General features: G+C 63.5%; 1 protein-coding gene across 6 annotated transcripts in view; it reads left to right on the forward strand.

The window, feature by feature from the left end:
• FCSK (fucose kinase) overlaps positions 1-17857 on the forward strand; it is a 38319-nt gene that overhangs the window by 15089 nt on the left and 5373 nt on the right. For all 6 annotated transcript variants that reach the window (XM_039503787.1, XM_039503786.1, XM_039503781.1 and 3 more), the window contains 14 exons: positions 876-973; positions 3096-3176; positions 5839-5958; positions 6935-7106; positions 8103-8230; positions 8742-8843; positions 9403-9573; positions 9970-10040; positions 11090-11454; positions 12623-12833; positions 13650-13816; positions 14500-14727; positions 15897-16040; positions 16677-16796. In XM_039503787.1, the coding sequence (XP_039359721.1) occupies positions 876-973; positions 3096-3176; positions 5839-5958; positions 6935-7106; positions 8103-8230; positions 8742-8843; positions 9403-9573; positions 9970-10040; positions 11090-11454; positions 12623-12833; positions 13650-13816; positions 14500-14727; positions 15897-16040; positions 16677-16796 (2178 nt within the window). The remainder of the gene's footprint in view (positions 1-875; positions 974-3095; positions 3177-5838; positions 5959-6934; positions 7107-8102; positions 8231-8741; positions 8844-9402; positions 9574-9969; positions 10041-11089; positions 11455-12622; positions 12834-13649; positions 13817-14499; positions 14728-15896; positions 16041-16676; positions 16797-17857) is intronic.

Raw genomic sequence — 17857 nt, forward strand, 5'->3', positions numbered from 1 at the left:
CTGAGCACCTTGTGGGTGCGTCAGGGCAGCCTGATGCGATGGGACCACCGCAGGCAAAGCAGGGTTGTGACGGCCGCCCTGCGCCTGCTCCTGCTGGGGCCCAGTGCTCCAGTCCTCCCCCTGCCTCTGTCCCGGCAGGCCTGACTCTGGCACTTCCCACCCACTGACCCACAGCAGGGGCTCTTGGTCAACAGCTGGCACTGGGAAGGGTGAAACAATTGCCCCAGCAGCCTGTGTTGTGGGGTCTGGGCTGCAGTCAGCTCCCCCCTGCCGGCAAAGTGTCTTTGGGGCAGGAACTGGAGTCCCGCATCCATTGCTGCAGCAGCCTGGGGCAGGGGTATTGGTGTTAACAAAGGAGATCCCCCATATGGGGAAGGGCAAGTGACTCTGCCCCCTGGGCCAGGCCAGGGCATGGAGGGTGGTAGCTCCCATGCGCCCAGGCTGGGGCTCTCAGCTCAGTGCACCCCCAAGCTGGGCTTGTCCTGCATCCCCGTTTCGTCCAGCAAACCTGTCTGCAAACTGCCCAGGCTCAGGCCGGCCGCTGCTGAGCGCCCAGACGCCCATGCAAGCTGGGGGAGCTAGAAGTGCTCAGGGTTGGCCAGGAAGCCCTGGGCTGGGTGGGCGTTTCTGAGCTGGGTGCCTGGCGGCACAGCTGCACATGCCTGGGGTGCAGTGGGACACATGCGTTGTGGGGCATCCATCGCGCCCACAGCTAAACAAACATGCTTAAACCCTCCAGCTAACACGGGAGCCTTGCTTCAGTGCCGCTCCCTTAGCGATGAGCCCCCAGTCCAGCCCCGCCTGCCCTGCCAGCCCCACGGTGGGTGGGAGGTGTCCGGGCAAGGCGTGCACTGGTGTCTGCTCCTCTCTCTCAGAGATCCACTGGGAAGGGTTCCAAGGTACCAAAGTGATCTCCGTGCCGGGGAGCGTCTTGTACGCCAGGAACCACGGCGTCTACCTCGCCGACCAGCAGGTACCCTGAGCCCAACACTTAAAGGGGCGCCGAGCCCCAGACAATGCGCTGGCCGAGCTCCCGTTCACCTCTCTTAAAGAGGCGCCGAGCCCCAGACAATGCACTGGCCGAGCTCCCGTTCACCTCCCTTAAAGGGGCGCCGAGCCCCAGACAATGCACTGGCCGAGCTCCCGTTCACCTCCCTTAAAGGGGCGCCGAGCCCCAGACAATGCGCTGGCCGAGCTCCCGTTCACCTCTCTTAAAGAGGCGCCGAGCCCCAGACAATGCACTGGCCGAGCTCCCGTTCACCTCCCTTAAAGGGGCGCCGAGCCCCAGACAATGCGCTGGCCGAGCTCCCGTTCACCTCCCTTAAAGGGGCGCCGAGCCCCAGACAATGCGCTGGCCGAGCTCCCGTTCACCTCCCTTAAAGGGGCGCTGAGCCCGGGGCAGCGAACTAGCCAAGTTCTGTTTGTTAACGTTCACCTGGAGATCTCTTGCTCTGTGATTCCTCCTGCACAGCGCCAGGAGCGTCCGGGTCGAGGGGCCCAGGACGGAGGGCCAGCCTCCCCGTTCCCAGGCCACAAGCAGTGGGGAGGGAGCTGTGATCTGCCTTCCCCTTTGGGAGACTAGGCTGTCGGACAGCACGTGGCTTGCTGGAGCCACCGCCGAGGGGTGGCACAGATGTGGGGGCAGTGCCCACTGAAACGTTCTGCCCTGAGCTGCAGGAGGGCCCCTCGAGAAGCCCCAGTCTCCATGGCCCGCTGACTCCCTGGCTCAGCACTGCAGAGCTGTCAGGGCCCTGTGTCTAATGCCTTTCCCCCGGGGGCTGCCCTCCGGCATCCCCTCGCTGGGCCCCGGCCTTTCCCCTGAGGGCTGTCCCCCGGCACCCCCCCCCCGGGCCCCGGGCCTTTCCCCTGGGGGCTGTCCCCCGGCACCCCCCCCGGGCCCCGGGCCTTTCCCCTGGGGGCTGCCCTCCGGCATCCCCCCGCTGGGCCCCGGCCTTTCCCCTGGGGGCTGTCCCCCGGCACCCCCCTCCCCGGGCCCCGGGCCTTTCCTCCGGGGGCTTTCCTCCAGCATTGCCCCTCTGGGCCAGGGGTCCACACTCAGGGTCTGAGACAGGAGGAGGGCTGGCCTGCCCCATGGGGTTATCACTAATGTGGGTACCCTGAGCCTTTCTGAATGGGGCTCGAAAGCAGCCGGGAGAGGTGCAGGCGCTGGTGAGCCCATGGCTTGGTCCCTGGCTCTGCCCTTCAGCCAGGCCCAGATTGCGCCCACTGCTGCTCGCTAGCGGCCTGTGAGCTGAGCCAGCCACTGCCTGGCCCACTCCGGCTCTGCCAACTCCCCCGCGGCTTCCCATGCAGGCTTGGGGAACTGCCTCCCGAGCGGACTTCTCTGCGGCTCCCCGAGGGCGCCCGGCCCAGCATCGCACTCGGGCGCGGGCTCAGCAGTGAGTTCAGGACGTGCCTCGAAGCCTGGGAGGGCTTTGCTGGAGGGGAGTGACACTGAGCCAGCGGGGAAGGCTCCATTCTCCATTGCCGATTCCCTAGACCCCCCGGCTCCTGCACATGGGATCTACTGTGAGGTTCGAGCAGGAGCCCTGGAGCTCTGGGATAGGCGCTGGGGAGCAGCACTCATGGGCACAGAGCGGGGGCAGGCGAATGGGCTCTCAGGGGAGAGGGAGGGCCAGCCAGATCTCCACTTTGATGCCTCAGCACCACGTCCAGGGGGGCACCTGACCACAAGCTGGCATGTGTGATGAGTTACCAGGGTGCAGGATGGCAGCAGCACTCCAGGAAGGGAAGGACACAGGGCTCTAAGTGAACCAGCTACCCCCCAGGGAATTGAGGCAGCTGGGTCCTGCCCACGGGGTGCTTTGGGGACTGGCATGCTAGGCCCACCCACCCCCCTAACAGCCCTGCTGTGTATGAGGCCCATCTTTGGCACACGGTGCCCTGCCCTGGAGCTCAGGCTGCTCCCAGTATCGGGAGAGGCTGGGAGGCAGATGGCCAAGTCTCTAGATTGGTGACCCCCAAGGTGGCAGGATCCATTAACCAGCCCTGACCATTCCCTGGCTGCTTTGCTGAATTGCACAAGGCACCTGGGAGCTGCTGCCTGGAGTTAACAGGTGCCATTCCTCTTGCAGGGATTCGTGCGTGACATCATCTACCAAGGCCCGGCGGCCCGGATCCAGGAGTGCGCTGGGCCGGACGGGAAAGTGCCGCTGGTACGTCCGCTCATTGGTTAATGAGGATCTCGCGCCAGGGCAGCAGACTGGGAGGAAGGACTGTGTAACTCGGCCAGGTGAAGGGGTGTAGCTGGGGTGGGGGGTGCTGCATGAAGCAGGAAGTCTCTGGATTAACGAGCATAGGCAGATCCTGGTTGCCATAGATGCTGCTAGGGGTAATGATTGCACTCATCCCTAGAGACCTCAACCAGGATCCAAACACACAGTGAGAGATGGTCCCTTCCCACCCAACTAGAACCCAGGTCCTTCCAATCTGGTGCTCTAGCCACTAGGCCTGACTGTCCTCCCAGTTAGGGGAGCTGCTATAGCGGGCAGGTAAAACCGGGGCTCCGACGCGACGTAGGGCTAGTGGGAATGGCCTGCAATAGGGTGTCGGGGGCAGTTCCTGTTTACTGATATGTTGGGACACTGAGTACGAAGGCCAGTCAGAGGAGGAGGTTCTGAGCCAGGACTCCTGGGTTCTACTCCAGCCTCTGCCATTGACTTGCTGGATGCCCTTGAATGAGTCACTCCCCTCCTTGCACTGCACTGGAATGGCGCCAGCCTGCTGGGGTGGACAGGAGAGGTTACCACGCTGACACATGCATGTGTCACGGGCCCATGTGGAGAGATGCCGAGCGTGACACACAGCTGCAGAGAGGAGCAGTGGCTTGCCCCCGGAGAGCTGGCACTCGGGCCTGTCGAGAAGTAATGGCCCAGCTGGAGCTGGAGGAACGGCTGGGGAGCTCTGCCGCCGGGTGTATTGGGGAAGCGGTTGGGTTCGGCGCTGCCCTGCTGGCTTTGTTAGGGTCAGACCAGCTGTGAATCTGGCCCTGCCTCGCAGACCTGAGCCTTAGCCACACGGGTCAGATCCAGCTCTGACCTTCCCTGGAGTCTGCTTCGGTCCTGCCCAGAGGAAATGCAGGGCTGTCCCTGGGCGAGCTCCCTGCTAATCCTGCTCCTGCTGGGGGGACCGGAGAGAGAGCCAGATGTTACAGGCGAGGGTACCATGGGGTGCCTGCTGCCTGACCTGACCGAGCCATGCCACCCCAGGGGAGGGGGACCAGAGAGCAAGAGTGAAAAATCAGGAGGGGGTGGGGTAATAGGCACCTGTATATGACAAAGCCCCGAATATCGGGACTGTCCCTATAAAATCAGGACATCTGGTCACTCTACCGCAGGGAGACACAGCACCAGCCCTTTTAGAGACAGTCTGCAGCCCAGACAGGGGAGCGACTGTGCCCCTGGCCTGGGGCAGGATCTACCTCACAGCCTCCTCCCAAGCTGAAGGCACCACGGGCTTGTGCTTCCAAAACTGCCCCATGAGCCGAAGGGGAGTTGCCACCAGCAAGGCCGGATTAAGGCAGGGGCTTTAGGGGCTGCAGCCCGAGGCCCCAGCTCAAGAGGGCACCCCACAAAACTAAATCACAGGCAGGGATCCCCGGGGTGCGCAGGCTGCCTGCCCTGGCCCCACACCGCTCCCAGAAGCAGCTGGCTGCTGACGCATCTCTGTGGCCACTGACAGGGGTGGAGGGGAGGCGACTCCATGCACTGCCCCCACTCCCAGCACTGTCCCCGCAGCTCCCATTGTCTGGGAACCAGGGGTGGCGCTTGCGGGCGTGGGCAGCCCACAGAGACACGCTGTCCCCCTCCCTGCAGGGGCGCGCAGAGACGTGCCAGCAGCCAGCCGCTTCCGGGAGTGGCGTGGGGCCAGGGCAGGCAGGCAGCCTGCCTGAGCCCTGCTGCGCTGCCGGCCGGGAGCCGCCTGTGGTAAGTGCCTCCCGGCCAGAGCCTGCACCCCACGCCCCCTCCTGCACCCAAACTCCCTCCCAGACCACTCACACTCTCCTGCACCCCAACACTGCACCAGCCCGGAGCCCCCTCCTGCACCCAAACCCCTCCCAGACCCCGCACCCCGTCCTGCACCACAATCCCCTGCCCCAGCCCGGAGCTCCCTCCACCCAAACCCCTTCCCAGACCCCGCACCCCCTCCTGCACCACCCTCCCCTGCCCCAGCCCGGAGCCCCCTCCTGCACCCAAACCCCTTCCCAGACCCCGCACCCCGTCCTGCACCACAATCCCCTGCCCCAGCCCGGAGCCCCCTCCTGCACCCAAACCCCTTCCCCGACCCCGCACCGTCCTGCACCACAATCTCCTGCCCCAGCCCGGAGCCCCTCCTGCACCCAAACCCCTTCCCAGACCCCGCACCCGTCCTGCACCACAATCCCCTGCCCCAGCCCGGAGCCCCCTCCTGCACCCAAACCCCTTCCCAGACCCTGCACCCCGTCCTGCACCACAATCCCCTGCCCCAGCCCGGAGCCCCCTCCACCCAAACCCCTTCCCAGACCCTGCACCCCGTCCTGCACCACAATCCCCTGCCCCAGATCAGAATCCCCCTCCTGCACTAAACTCCCTCCCAGGAAAAAGACTTGTGTACAGGGGCCCCACAAAATCTAATAGCCGTTGACCCACAGGAGAGTTACTCTGGCCACCAGCCACCGCCGGCAGAAGGGGTTAGTATCGGTAACTCTAGGGGGTGACATAATCACACACCAGCGCACAGGCGAGAGTCTGCCCACTAGAGGCAGCGGTGAGCAGCAGGGATGCTCTCCATGGCCCCCAGTTGGCAGTGACATCCCACCCAGCCAGCTCTTGGTTTCAGGTGTGCGGGGTCGTCTTCTTCTCCTCGGAGACCGCAGAGCAGCTCCTGGCCACGCACGTCATCCCTCCTCTGGATGCCTGCACCTACCTGGGCCTGGATTCGGGGGCCCAGCCCATCCAGGTGATGCTCTCAGCCGTTCGCCAGCAGCGGTGCTGAAGGGATCCCCTCATTGTGCCATCTGGTGCCAGTCACCCTCTCCATAGCTGTCTAAAGCAGTGCCAGGGCAATCAGCCCTTCCTTCCCCCCTGCCCCCAGCAGATGGGTCTGCTGGCACAGGGGCAGTGAGAGGCCCTGGAACCAAGGGTTAAATCAGCCCATGCTGGCGTCGGGTGACCAGCAGGGGGCACTCTGTGCATGTGCAGCATCATGGCTGATCGGACCTCCCCAACTCCCTGTGGTGGAAACTTCTCTGCACCCCACGCCCCAGCCGAGCAGCAGGGTGTCCCCGGACAGGGCTCTAACTCTCGTCTGCCGTGCAGGGAGCCGGGTCTCCGGGAGTGCTGCGGAGGCAGCACAGAGCTCTGGGGCCCGTTTGATCACTGCACCCCAGAGCTCCAGGGAACCCCCCATCCTGTGCTCCAGACCCCACACAGCAGCGCAAGCTCCCCCTGCCACCTTCTCCCCACGGGACTGGCCCGGGACTGTCCTGGGGAAAGTGAGACAGGCCCTACCCCTGCCCTGCATCCCGCCATGCCTGGGGCTGAGGACGGAAGTCATCCTACTCGCCCTTTGCCCAGGGAGGGGCAGGGCAGAGAGATGCCTGTGGTCTGAGGCAGCCATCTTGCTCCAGTCACACAGCTCCTGAACCAGCCAGTGCCAGCTTCTCTTGCCATTCCAAGGGCCAGGTGCTGCGTCGTCCCAAACCCTGCTCATTGGCACAGCCTCAGGGTCTGTCACCCCTTTTCTTTTGTCCTCCCTTGGAATCCCCAACCCCAGGAGCCCTGCCCCTCCCTGGCACCCCCCGCCCCACAGTCCTGTCCCCACTGTATCCAGTGTGAGGCCCACCCAGTGTAGACACGCTGCAGTCAGTCTCCAGCCTGTGGGTCAGGGCTGGAGGGCACAGACTGAGCGTTTCCCGTTCTCTGCCTCCCCCCAGCTGTCCCTGTTCTTCGATATCGTGCTCTGCATGGCCGATGGGGTGACGGAGGAGGACTTTGTGACCGGCAGGACCCGGGAGGTGGGCAGCGGCCATGCCAAGGGGGCGGCGGCGCTGAGGAGCGCCCGCTCCGTGCTGTGGAAGGCCCTCCATGCCATCCCTCTCAGCATGGGTGAGTGTGACCGCCCCGAATGCTGCCCCAGCCCCCCATGCTCCTACCCCCCCGGCTAGAGCTCTCTGGGGCCTTTATAGCCACCCAGTGTCCCAGCAGATGTTCCTTGGCTGGTATCTTGCCAAGGAATTTGGGATAGTCTCTAAAGACACCGGCGGCCTGTTTCCTCCCCCGCCGTTCCTCCGAGGACTGTTACAACTCAGAAGCCAGGCAGGTTTAGTCCTGGTCGGTGTGTGGCGCCACCACAGTGGAGCTGGCAACTGTGCTCGTTAGAAACAGGACATGGCTGGTCCAAAAGACTCTATGGTTGCTGGGGAGACGCGGGCCGTCAAGGGGTGCTTCGTTAGTATATTGAGGATTGTTGGCACGTTTCCGTCAGTCCGGGGTCAATGCCCAGCATGGTGCTAGGGGGCACTGTGCCCTGAGGGCATGCCCTGGCAGCGTGTCGCTGGGGTCACCAGCCACCTTTCTGTAAGTAAAAGCAGGGCCCTGGCCTGCCGGGGTCATTAAAGGAGCCTCAGGAAGGTAAGCAAGAACTGGCTGCTTGGCTTGTATAACTTCAGAGCCTCGTCATCTAACCCACTGGGGGGCTTCCAAGGGCCCCAGCGGGGCTGGGGGCACGAGAGGCTGCGCACGTCCCTGCCGCGCCCCGGCTGGCTGCCGCGCGGTGTTTGGACTCTGCGCTCGGCATCTCCCTCCGACCTCCTCCCTCAGCTCCCGCGTGTGATGCCGAGTTTGCTCCTCGGGATCTCGTTGGTGGGCGTCAGTCACCAGTCACAGCCAGGTGCCAGGGCCGACCCCTTCGGTCTCCCGCTGGGCGAGCCCTCCCCCTGCGCTCTGGCCTGGGTTCAGTCCAGCACCCACCCTGCTGGGTGGTGCTCCTACCCCTCCCCTCCCCACCCTGATGGGCCCCTGGTGCCTGCCAGGCCCCCCCTCCCAGACCCCAGAGATCTGGCAGTGCATTAATGGTGTTGCCTCTCTCCCCTTTCCCGGCAGCGTGTATACCTGACGGTTGCTATGACTACATGACTATGGCCGCTAGCGACCACATCCACAACCTGACGCTTCGCACCAGCTCCGCCAACGCCCTCCCCTTCTGCAAAATGGCGCATTCCCACATAGATGTAGGTACCTCCCTTCCCAGTCCCCCACTTGCCCCTCCCCCGGCATCTCCTTTCCTGCCCCCACTGCCCTGGGGCACCAGTGGCATCTGGGCCATGTCACCTGGCCCTGCTCTGAGACAGCATAGCGGGAAAGGTGCCAGCACCGTCTACACTACTACCCCATCCCTGTGGGAGAGGCAGTGTAGCCTGCTGGGTAGGACACTGTCCTGCGGGTTGGGAGACTTGGGCTGTGTTCCCAGCCTGGTCTTGGACCTGCTGGGTAACCTTGGGCAAGTCATTGCCCTTTGCTGGGCCTCAGTTTCCCCTCCCCCCCTTGTGTCTGTGTTGGCTGCTGTCAGCTGTTTGGCGCAGGGCTGCATCTGCTTGGAGCCTCTGGTGCTCCCCTAACCCTCCATCAGTGCCACCTCCGTGCGGGACCTTCAGCGAGTTCTCAGTACTTCTCCCCAGCTCCCTCTGCCCCGCCGGGCTCCTCTCCCCCACTCCTGAGCGCTGGTTCCTTCTGTTCCCGCAGCAGCCCCAGCTCCTGGAGGACGGCTGCTCCGTCACCAACAGCCTGCTGGAAGGAGCCGTGCGGGTGGAGCCTGGAAGCGTTCTCCAGCACTGCCACCTGCAGGTACAGCTCCCTCCCCAGGCCCGCTCACTCGGCTGGGTCCCTGGGGGTCATGCGCTTCCCAGGCACGGGGCTGGATCACCCTATGGCTTTGGACTCTCGCTCTAACCCAGCCTGGGGCCTGGCTGCTGGGGTCCCCTCCCTCTGCATGTTCAGGCCCAGGTAGCTCCTGTGTCTCTTCCCCCAGTCTCTTCAGCACACCCGCCCCAGCTCCAGCTCCTCTCCCGATTCGTGACCTTGTGGCCAGGGGCTCCAGGGAGTGAATGCAGGACTCCCACAATATCCCCCATTGCTAGATTTTACCAGTGACCATCTCTGCCCCTTCCCCCCCTCCCCTGGCCTTGCCACTATTCAAAGTACAGCTATATGGTGTGGAATTGAAAGTCTTTCTGAGCCTTCAGCTCCCTCTGGGAGTCCCCGGTGCAGGAGGGCGCCCGGAGACCACCATGATGGGCTGGTTGTGACTAGATTAGAGGGAGGGGCTTCCCAGAGCTCTGATGGGGGTGGGGATCTCCGGCACCGCCCCACGTTTCTGGAGCAGCCCATTTTGTCGCCCTCCCAGGGACCCTTGCAGATAGGCTCTGGGTGCCTCCTCACGGGGCTGGACGTCTCCTCCTCGCCTGCCCTGCAGCGCTGCCGGCTGCGTGACGTGGTCCTGCAGGGGCACGCCATCCGGCTGCGGGACGTGCTGCGCCAGGTGTTCACCCTGACCGGGCGCCACGACGACTGGCAGGTGCGATCTGAGACCGGGCGGGGAGGTGTCTGGGAGCTCATGTGACTTCAGTGAACAGTCACACCTACAGGCTGCCCACCATCTGTGTTTCCCCCGGTGCGGGGCCCTGGCTACCCGCTGGACTGGGGGCCCTGCTGGGGGTGCCTGGGGGGAGGAACATTCCCCTATGAGGGTGCAGAGGGGACCGTCTGCCAAGGAAAGGGGGCCACCCGTGGGGACTGAGTGCTCTGGGGGAGGAGCGAAGGCCAGGGACGCTGCCCTGCCTCCCTGAGAGCCAGTGCGGGGTTAACATAGGGCCTGCCGCCAGGAGAGGGCAGAGATTAACCCACAGCGGTGGTGCGAGTCCTGTCCCCTTCTAACCCCACTTCTCACTGGCTCCTCTCTCCCCCCTCCTAGAGCCCTGCCGGGGAGGCCGGCACCTACCTGAACGTGCCCTGGGCTGAGTTCTTCCACAGGACGGGGATACGGTACGTACCAAACAGGCTGGGCAGAGAAGGGTCCCGGATAGGGCACAGAGTGAGCCAAGAGCAACTGCTTTCCTCCCCTGCATTGCGCCCTGGCCTCTGCTCGGCTGAGACCTGGGAAACTCGCTCTGTAATGGAAAGGGGCGGAGAGGAGCTGCCTGATGCACTGGCCTCCAGAGTGCTGTGCCAGCTCCTGGGGGCCCAGTGGGATAGAGTGAGACTACATGAAGCCAGCACCCTAAAGCAACCTGTCCTGCAAGAGGCTGGGACGAGCTAGCTGGAAGCTTCCCCACGTAACCAGCATGTGTCTCTACAGCGCCTCCTGCTGGGAGAGGCTGGCAGGGCGGGAGCTGTGTGCCCCTCACAGCTGGTCTCCTTAGAGCAGGGGTAGGCAACCTATGGCACATGTGCCGAAGGCAGCACATGAGCTGATTTTCAGTGGCACTCACACTGCCCAGGTCGTGGCATTTTAATTTAATTTTAAATGAAGCTTCTTAAACATTTTAAAAACCTTATTTACTTTACATACAACAATAGTTTAGTTATATATTATAGACATAGAAAGAGACCTAAAAACATTAAAATGTATGACTGGCACGTGAAACCTTAAATTGGAGTGACTAAATGGACTCGGCACAGCACTGCTGAAAGGTTGCTGACCCCTGCCTTAGAGCATCTCCCTCCAGCTGGCCGAGGAAGAGGCTATAGTGGTTCTGCTGACTCCTGCTTTCAGTCTGGATGGAGGAGGCTCCAGCCCAGCAGTGCAGAATGGGGGCAGGGCAGCGGCTATCCTCCGAAACTTGCGGCCAGTCATCCTGGGCACGGGGCTGTCCCGCCGGTGAGGAGGCAGCAGAGAGCTGACAGGAGCTTCAGCTCCATGCTCCCCTCTCCCTGTGCCTTCGGGAGGTGCAGACCTCTCAGGATCTGCTTTCCCGGGGGCAGAACTGAGGCTCTTTTTGTAGGTGGGGAGGCCAGAGGGGCAGGTGCCCACTGCCCCTGTTGCACATGGCCGCGTGGTGCCCGCTCTCTGAGGCTGCTTCTCACTCCGGCAGGGAGGGGGATCTCTGGGGCTCCGAGGTCCCGCGGAGGAGCCGCTGCCTGCTGAACGCCCGCCTCTTCCCCGTTCTGCACGCTGCCGAGCCCCTGGGGGTCCAGGATGTGCTGTGGTTCCTGGGCTCCCAGGAGGGCGAGGGGCTGGGGCGGTGGCGAGCCTCGTGGCGCATGTCCTGGGAGCAGTTGGTGATGTGCCTAGACCAGGAGGCGGAGCTGGCGTCCCGCCGGGCGCTCTTCTTCCGCCAGGCACAGGGCAAGCTACGCAGGGTGCTGCTGGAGCACAGGGACTGCAGCCTCCTGCCACTGATCCGCACCGCCGTCAACGAGGGCTACCAGGAGGCCGTGCTGAGCACTCTGGACCAGGGTGAGAGCTGGGCGGGCGGCTGCCTGTGGCTGCATGTGACCTTCGTGTCAGCCACACGTGCTGCTCTGGGCCGTCAGGATGCAGACTCCAGCCCTACGGTGATTTAGCCCCTGTGCAGGCCCACGGGTGCTGGTGGATTTGGGCACTGGTGGGGACCCCTGAACACGGCCGGTCACTCTCCCTTGCTAAGCCGGCTGTGCAGCCCTTACAGCGGCCAGGGGACTAGTCCTGGGATGTCAGCCCAGAGGCCGCGGATTCCATCTTTGTGGATCACATTGTGCATCTCTGAGTCTCTCCTGCTGGCTTTGCAGTTGGCTACAGGGCGTTCTCCATCCCCTGTGTAACACCAAGTCCCAGACAGCTGTACGGACCGCGCCACAGTCCCTTCCCCCTCCCCTGCCATGCACTCACTTCTGGAGAGGAATGTGGCCGCTTTGAACATCCCTCAGGCACGTGGCTTCCGGAGGCTGCCGCAGGGCAGAGTTTCCTCCCGTTCTCGCTAGCGAAGCCGTGTGGAAGCCAAAGCCTGAGCGCACTTTCCATTGTGGCAGACAGCGGGTTTCCAGCTACCCTGGCCTGTGGCTCTGAGCGGGCGGAGCATGCTGGGTAACAACATGCAAATAAGTAGCGCCAAGCAACTCTCTTCTGCTCCTGGAATTGCCAGGCCCTGCGGGCTTTGGGAAGTGGAGCTGGGCTTGCCCCGGCGAGGTGGGCTACCAGAGCCTAGGCCCATTGTAGGTGTGCGGCAGGAAGGTGCCGGCTTGAGTGCCTCTATCTCCAGAACAGGCACTGCTCTGGCATTGGCAGTGCCAGCTTCTGTCAGCTGCCCCAGCTCAGTGCCCCACCCCCGGTTAGCACGAGGGAGGGAGTTCACTCCATGCCTCATTCAGCCCTTGGATCCCCCCAGGATCGTCAACGCGGGAGTTGATGATGATGGGTCATGGGATGTGGGCACTGGGCTAAGACCCAGCAAACGGGTCACGGGGGCACGCTCTGGTTCAGCACAACTGTAGCTAAGTGGCTGGAGAGGCTTTGGGGCAGAGGAAGACGGTAACTTTCATGCTAGATGAGGAGGGATAAAATCCTGCCGTGGACAGCGGCTCTCTAAGGCTCCAGGCTGCTGGGCCGTGACTGGCTGCCGCTCTGATGGCTTCCTTTTGCTTCACAGTGGCATCTGTTGCCGCTGACCCTGGGGTGGCAGCCCGGGCTCTCGCCTGCATTGCCGACGTGCTGGGCTGCATGGCCAAAGGGGATGGGGGCTTACGGAGCGGGCCGGCCGCCAACCGGGAGTGGGCCCCGGCCTTCCAGCAGCTGGAGAGAGGCGACATCGCTGAGGGCGTGAAGGCGCTCGCCAAAGAGAGGAGGAAATGGCTGGGCAGGTATGGCTGGACGGACTAGGTTGCTGGGCCCTTGGTGCCCGGGAGCCAGTGGGGGTGGCAGAGATGTCGTGTCGGGGGCTGTGGTGCTGGGCTCACCCCCCTGAATGGACCGGGGTTCCCCACAGGGTCTGCAGGGATGTCACCACCTTTTCGCCGCATTTCCAGCCCTGTCTCATGGCCTTTCTGCAGTGAGCAGCGGGGTTTGCTGAGAGGTCTCAGGGCTGTCAGCTATCCACTGACAGAGTGGCCTGATTTCCCCCCCCCCCCCCAGGTGGGGGACTGTTTGCCCCTCCCCACCAGCAGCTTGGGTCCCAGGTAGGGTGACCAGACAGCAAATGTGAAAAATCGGGGTGTGGCGGGGGAGGTAATAGGATCCTATATAAGAAAAAGACCCACAAATCTGGACTGTCCCTATGAAATTGGGACATCTGGTCACCCTAGTCCCAGGTCCTGCTGAAAACCCATAAACTCTCCAGCCGATGCTAAGGACACTGCTGGGCATGAGCCCCGTGTCTACAGGGGGCTTTGTGCTGGGCTGGCTGATGTTCCAGGCATCTCCATCTCTGCAGCCCTGGACTGTGGCTGGCAGATCGGCTAAGGACCCAGCCACACACCAGGTGGTCAGTAACCATGACAACCTGTGCCAAAAGCCGACACAGGCACCACTGACGTCCTGTGGCCAGTCGAGCGTGTTTCTGCTCAGTGTTGCCAGAGCCGCTAACTGTGGCCGTGCCGCTGGCATCCCAGGAGAAAGACCACTCCGATGGTGCCCTCTGCCAGCTGGTGAGCGGTGCCCGTCTCCCCCTGCCGTTTCAGGCCGGCGCTGCTGGTGAGGGCCGCCCGGCACTACGAGGGGGCCGAGCAGATCCTGATCCGCCAGGCTGTGATGTCGGCATGCCGGTTCATCAGCGTCGGGCGGGAGGAGCCCCCTCCTGTCGGTCACTGGGTGCTGGTGGAGTGCCCTGCCCGGATAGACGTCTCTGGTGAGCACCTCTGGGTGGGAGCAGCTTCCATCGGCCCCAGTTCAAGGGCTTTCTCTTCTGGCCTGGCCACCACTGGGGCTGGCCCTAGGCTCTGTCCCAGGGCAGGGCTGGGGCTGCGGGGAGCCCTGGTGTGAAGGGAGCAGCGCCCAGGTGGTGGACAGCACTGGTTGTAAACGGGCACATGCCTTGCCGACCGCCATTCCCCGGCAGCTGAGCTCCAGCAATGCACCGCCACAGCAAGCAGCAGCTGCCACGGGAATATGGTTGAACGCCCGTGCCAGGCTCAGCACTTCCGGGCCACACACAGACCAGGCCGGCCCTGTCCGGAGAGGGCTTGGGGCAGGAGGTTTCCTGGGTTCATGCGCATCTGTTTAAGGTGTCTCACAGGAGGGTGGCTTGTGGATGCTGCCTTTAGGAGGGACTTGGAGGGGGAGATGTGGCCTGGTTTATTGGGCTCTGGAGGTCATGCCCTGCATGGCGGGCAGCATGGGGAAGGCGGGTAGGGAGAAGGAATCTAAGGGGGGGTGTTATAGCTTCCAAAGGAGCATTGTGATCATCACGTACCACCTCCTGCAGGACACAGGCCAGGGCACTGCCTGGAGAGGACAGGAGATGAGGGCTGGTCTGTGGGCGGCCGTCCTGCATGAGGGTCCATTGAGTGCGCACTCCTCTGTGCCTTGCAGGTGGCTGGAGTGACACTCCTCCAATCACGTACGAGCACGGGGGCGCCGTGGTGGACATTGCCATCCTGGTGGATGGGCGCAGACCAATCGGGGCCCGGGCCCGGCGCATCGCCGAGCCGGAGCTCCGGCTGGTCAGTGCTAGCGGCGCGCTGGAGGGCGAGGTGGTGCTGGAGCTGGTGTGCCAGGACCTGGAGGACCTGCAGGATTACTGCCAGCCTCACGCGCCAGGTGAGACCCACCCTGCTGCTCACCAGCTGCTCCGCAGCCCAGGAGAGGGGCTGGGGGTCACTTGCAGTGCCCCATGGGTGGCAGAGAGCAAGTTGCTGGTGCTTGTGAATTCTCCAGGGTTATTCTCGGATTGGCTCCTGGGGGGCGCTGAGTAGTGACCTGTGCTGCATCCCCCCAGCACCAAAACGGGCCATCCCCCCAGCTGGCTTGCATGCCTGCATCCACTGCAGGCCTCAGAAGCGGGATCCGTTCCCAGTCAGGCTGGCAGGAACGACATCCACCTGGTGCCAGTGGGGTTCTGTGGGCTGGGCGGGGGTGAAATTGTGCAGAGTTAAACGCAGGAAGCAGGATGTCCCGGGGGATCAGGAATGGGCCAGAGAGCTGCCTGGGGAGCCACTCCCCGAGCCCTGCCACTGAGCCCTCCCCAGCGGCTGGCCGTACTGCGGCCAGTAGAGGAGTTGGGGGGCTCATCCCTAGCAGACAGCAGCCTGCAGCACAAAACCCACCGCCAGGGCAGCTGGCCAAGGACGGCCCAGTGAGTTTGGTGCTGGTCGCGGGCTGGGCTTAGTCCCTGTTCTGCTACAGACTTCCTGTGGGGCCAGGGGCAAGTCCCCTAGCCTGTCTGGGCCTCGACTCCCCCACATGCAATGGGGTGACAGCCCTGCCCTGCCCCCCGAGGGTGGGGAGGTGATAACAGAGGCCGGGTGGATAAGAGAGGCCCAGGCTGGAGGCCTGCGTAGCACGGACAGCCCAGGCGCCGCTGGGGATGGAGACGCTCATCCTGTTGCTGCTTGTTCCGGACAGTGAGGCCGTTGGCACCTTTCCCCTGCCAGCAGCCCCACCACAATGAGCCAGCCCCGGGGGGCCCTCGGCTCAGCGAGTCCCCCCTCCCCCTCCTCCAGGACCTGCTGATCCGTGCCGTGGGGAGAGCAGGCCTCCGAGCCTGGACAGCTGGGGCTGCAGCTCTGCCCTCGCCCTGGCTGGCCTGAGTGGGGTCGCTATGAGCACCCGCCTGTCAGGAGCTTGTGCTAATGGCTGACCCAGCAGCCGTGACCCGACTGGGCACCATGTTAGTCTGCTGGCAGTGTAGGGGTTAACCCAGCAGGGGTTTGGTGGGCAGGGCATGGCCGTGCTGACCTGCCTTTCAGGGGCTCCCCTCTCCTTTCCAGGGGCCTTGCTGAAAGCGGCTTTCATCAGCACCCAGATTGTCACCCTCGCTTCCCAGAAGCCCTTGCAGGCCCAGCTGCTGGAGTGCTCTGGCGGAGGGTTTGAAGTGCACAGCTGGTCCAGCCTGCCCCACGGATCCGGCCTGGGTATGTTCGTGGCCCCTGTTTGCACAGGGCACGGTCTGGGCAGCGAGCCTAGGTAACCCTAGCCCAGGAGAGCTCTGGGGCTTGGCTTCAGCTCCCGCAGGAGGCTACAGGAAAGACATTCGCAGCCAGGCCCGCCCTGGTCACGTTCTCGGGCCCGGCTGGTCACTCCGAACAGAGGGACGTTGAACAGCAGCATGGCTGGGGCTGGGGCTGGGGCTCCCCCAAGCGGGCCTGCGGGGATGCACTCCCTGGCCGTGCCCTCGGGCACTCAGGAGAAACTCGCTCTCTGGCTCCGGGCCTCCTGCTTGGGCACAGCGCGCTGGACACCCTGAGGGAGGGGCCATGGGCTCGGCCCCTGGGGAGGGATCCAAGCTTCTTCCTGTGGCTTCCTTGCTGGGCTCTGCAGGCCAGTCCCCTCCGGCCGGGCAATGCAGAGCACGGGGATTACAGGGGCCACCCAGCACAGAGAGCTGCTTACGTCCTCTTGCGTCTCTGCAGCTGCTCTGGGAGGTGGGGATGTAACCTACGGCCCCGCCCTGCCCTGCGGGGCGCAGGGTCGTTTCACGGGCCATGGCTGAGAAGTGGTCCCCATGCACCCTCTGCCTCACCTCCCTGCCCCGTCTTTGGCTCCTCCAGGCACCAGCAGCATCCTGGCTGGGGCAGTGATGGCGGCACTGTACCGGGCAGCCGGGAAATCCGCCAACGCAGAGTCCCTCATCCACGCCGTGCTGCACCTGGAGCAGGTGCTCACCACAGGTAACGGCACAGAGACCGGGGAGGGGGGGGGCTGCCATGGCCTAGCCCGGCTGCCTGAATGGACCCCCTGACCAGGTTGTGTGGGGCAAGGGTGGCATGAGCCTGTGGCAGCTGGGGTACGCCATCCCAGGCTGCCTCTGTGCTGCACAGCCCTGGCCCGTCAGACACACTGCCTCTCTGCCATTCCCGCTGCCCCGCCCGCGGGCCCGGCCTTGCCACACAGCTGGAGGTTTGAACTGCCCCACGGGCCAGCCTGCCCCATGGCCCCGGCTGCTTGGGCCCATTATTCTGCCCTGCTGGTTCAGGCTATCTCAGCAACAAGCAGCGTTACCCCTCGTGGTACACGCTGCCTGCCCTCCTGCTAGCCCCCTCAGGGGCTGTTTGATCAGTTCCCAGTCCCCAACCAAGCAGCCCGCCTCCCTCTTCCCTCCAGCCGGCCCCTCAGCACCACGCTGCCAGGGCCTTCCCCAATATCCTGCCTGTCCGACTCCTGGGCGACTTCTGCACCTGCACATTCAAAATTCTGCACCCAAAATTTTAAAATTCTGAAAATGTCAAAATAACACAATATAATCACGCCAGTTTCAATTTATTTCAAAATACCTGTCAGCAGGTCTGTGGGTAACAATCCAGACAACAAAAAGATTCAGGAAATGTTTTTTTGACAAATAGATTCCTCACTAGGCTTAATTCAGAACTTTGGGTAATAATTCATTTAAGCGGCAATACAGAAACATATTTACCGCTCTGTTCAAAAGCAGTGCAAGGGCTTGTGGGAGTCAGGGGTAGCAGAGGAGCTGAGGGAGAGGGGAGCCTGGGAGTGAACCTGGAGGGTTGCTGGGTGTGGGTGTGGGAAATATGGAATAGATTTGTGGGGGGAGGGATTGTTTGGGAGTTGGGGAGCCTCCCTCATGCAGACCCTGGCTGACCTGTAGCCTCTCCCATTCAATCAGGCACATCTGCCCCTGTCCCCAAGTGTCCCTGCACCCCCATTCAGCCAGGCATAGCTACACGTCCCCCATGTGGCCCCTGCACTCCCAACTCCCCCCCGTCCCTATGTG

Source organism: Mauremys reevesii, linkage group 16 (genome assembly GCF_016161935.1).
Source record: "Mauremys reevesii isolate NIE-2019 linkage group 16, ASM1616193v1, whole genome shotgun sequence".
Classification (NCBI taxonomy): domain Eukaryota; kingdom Metazoa; phylum Chordata; order Testudines; family Geoemydidae; genus Mauremys; species Mauremys reevesii.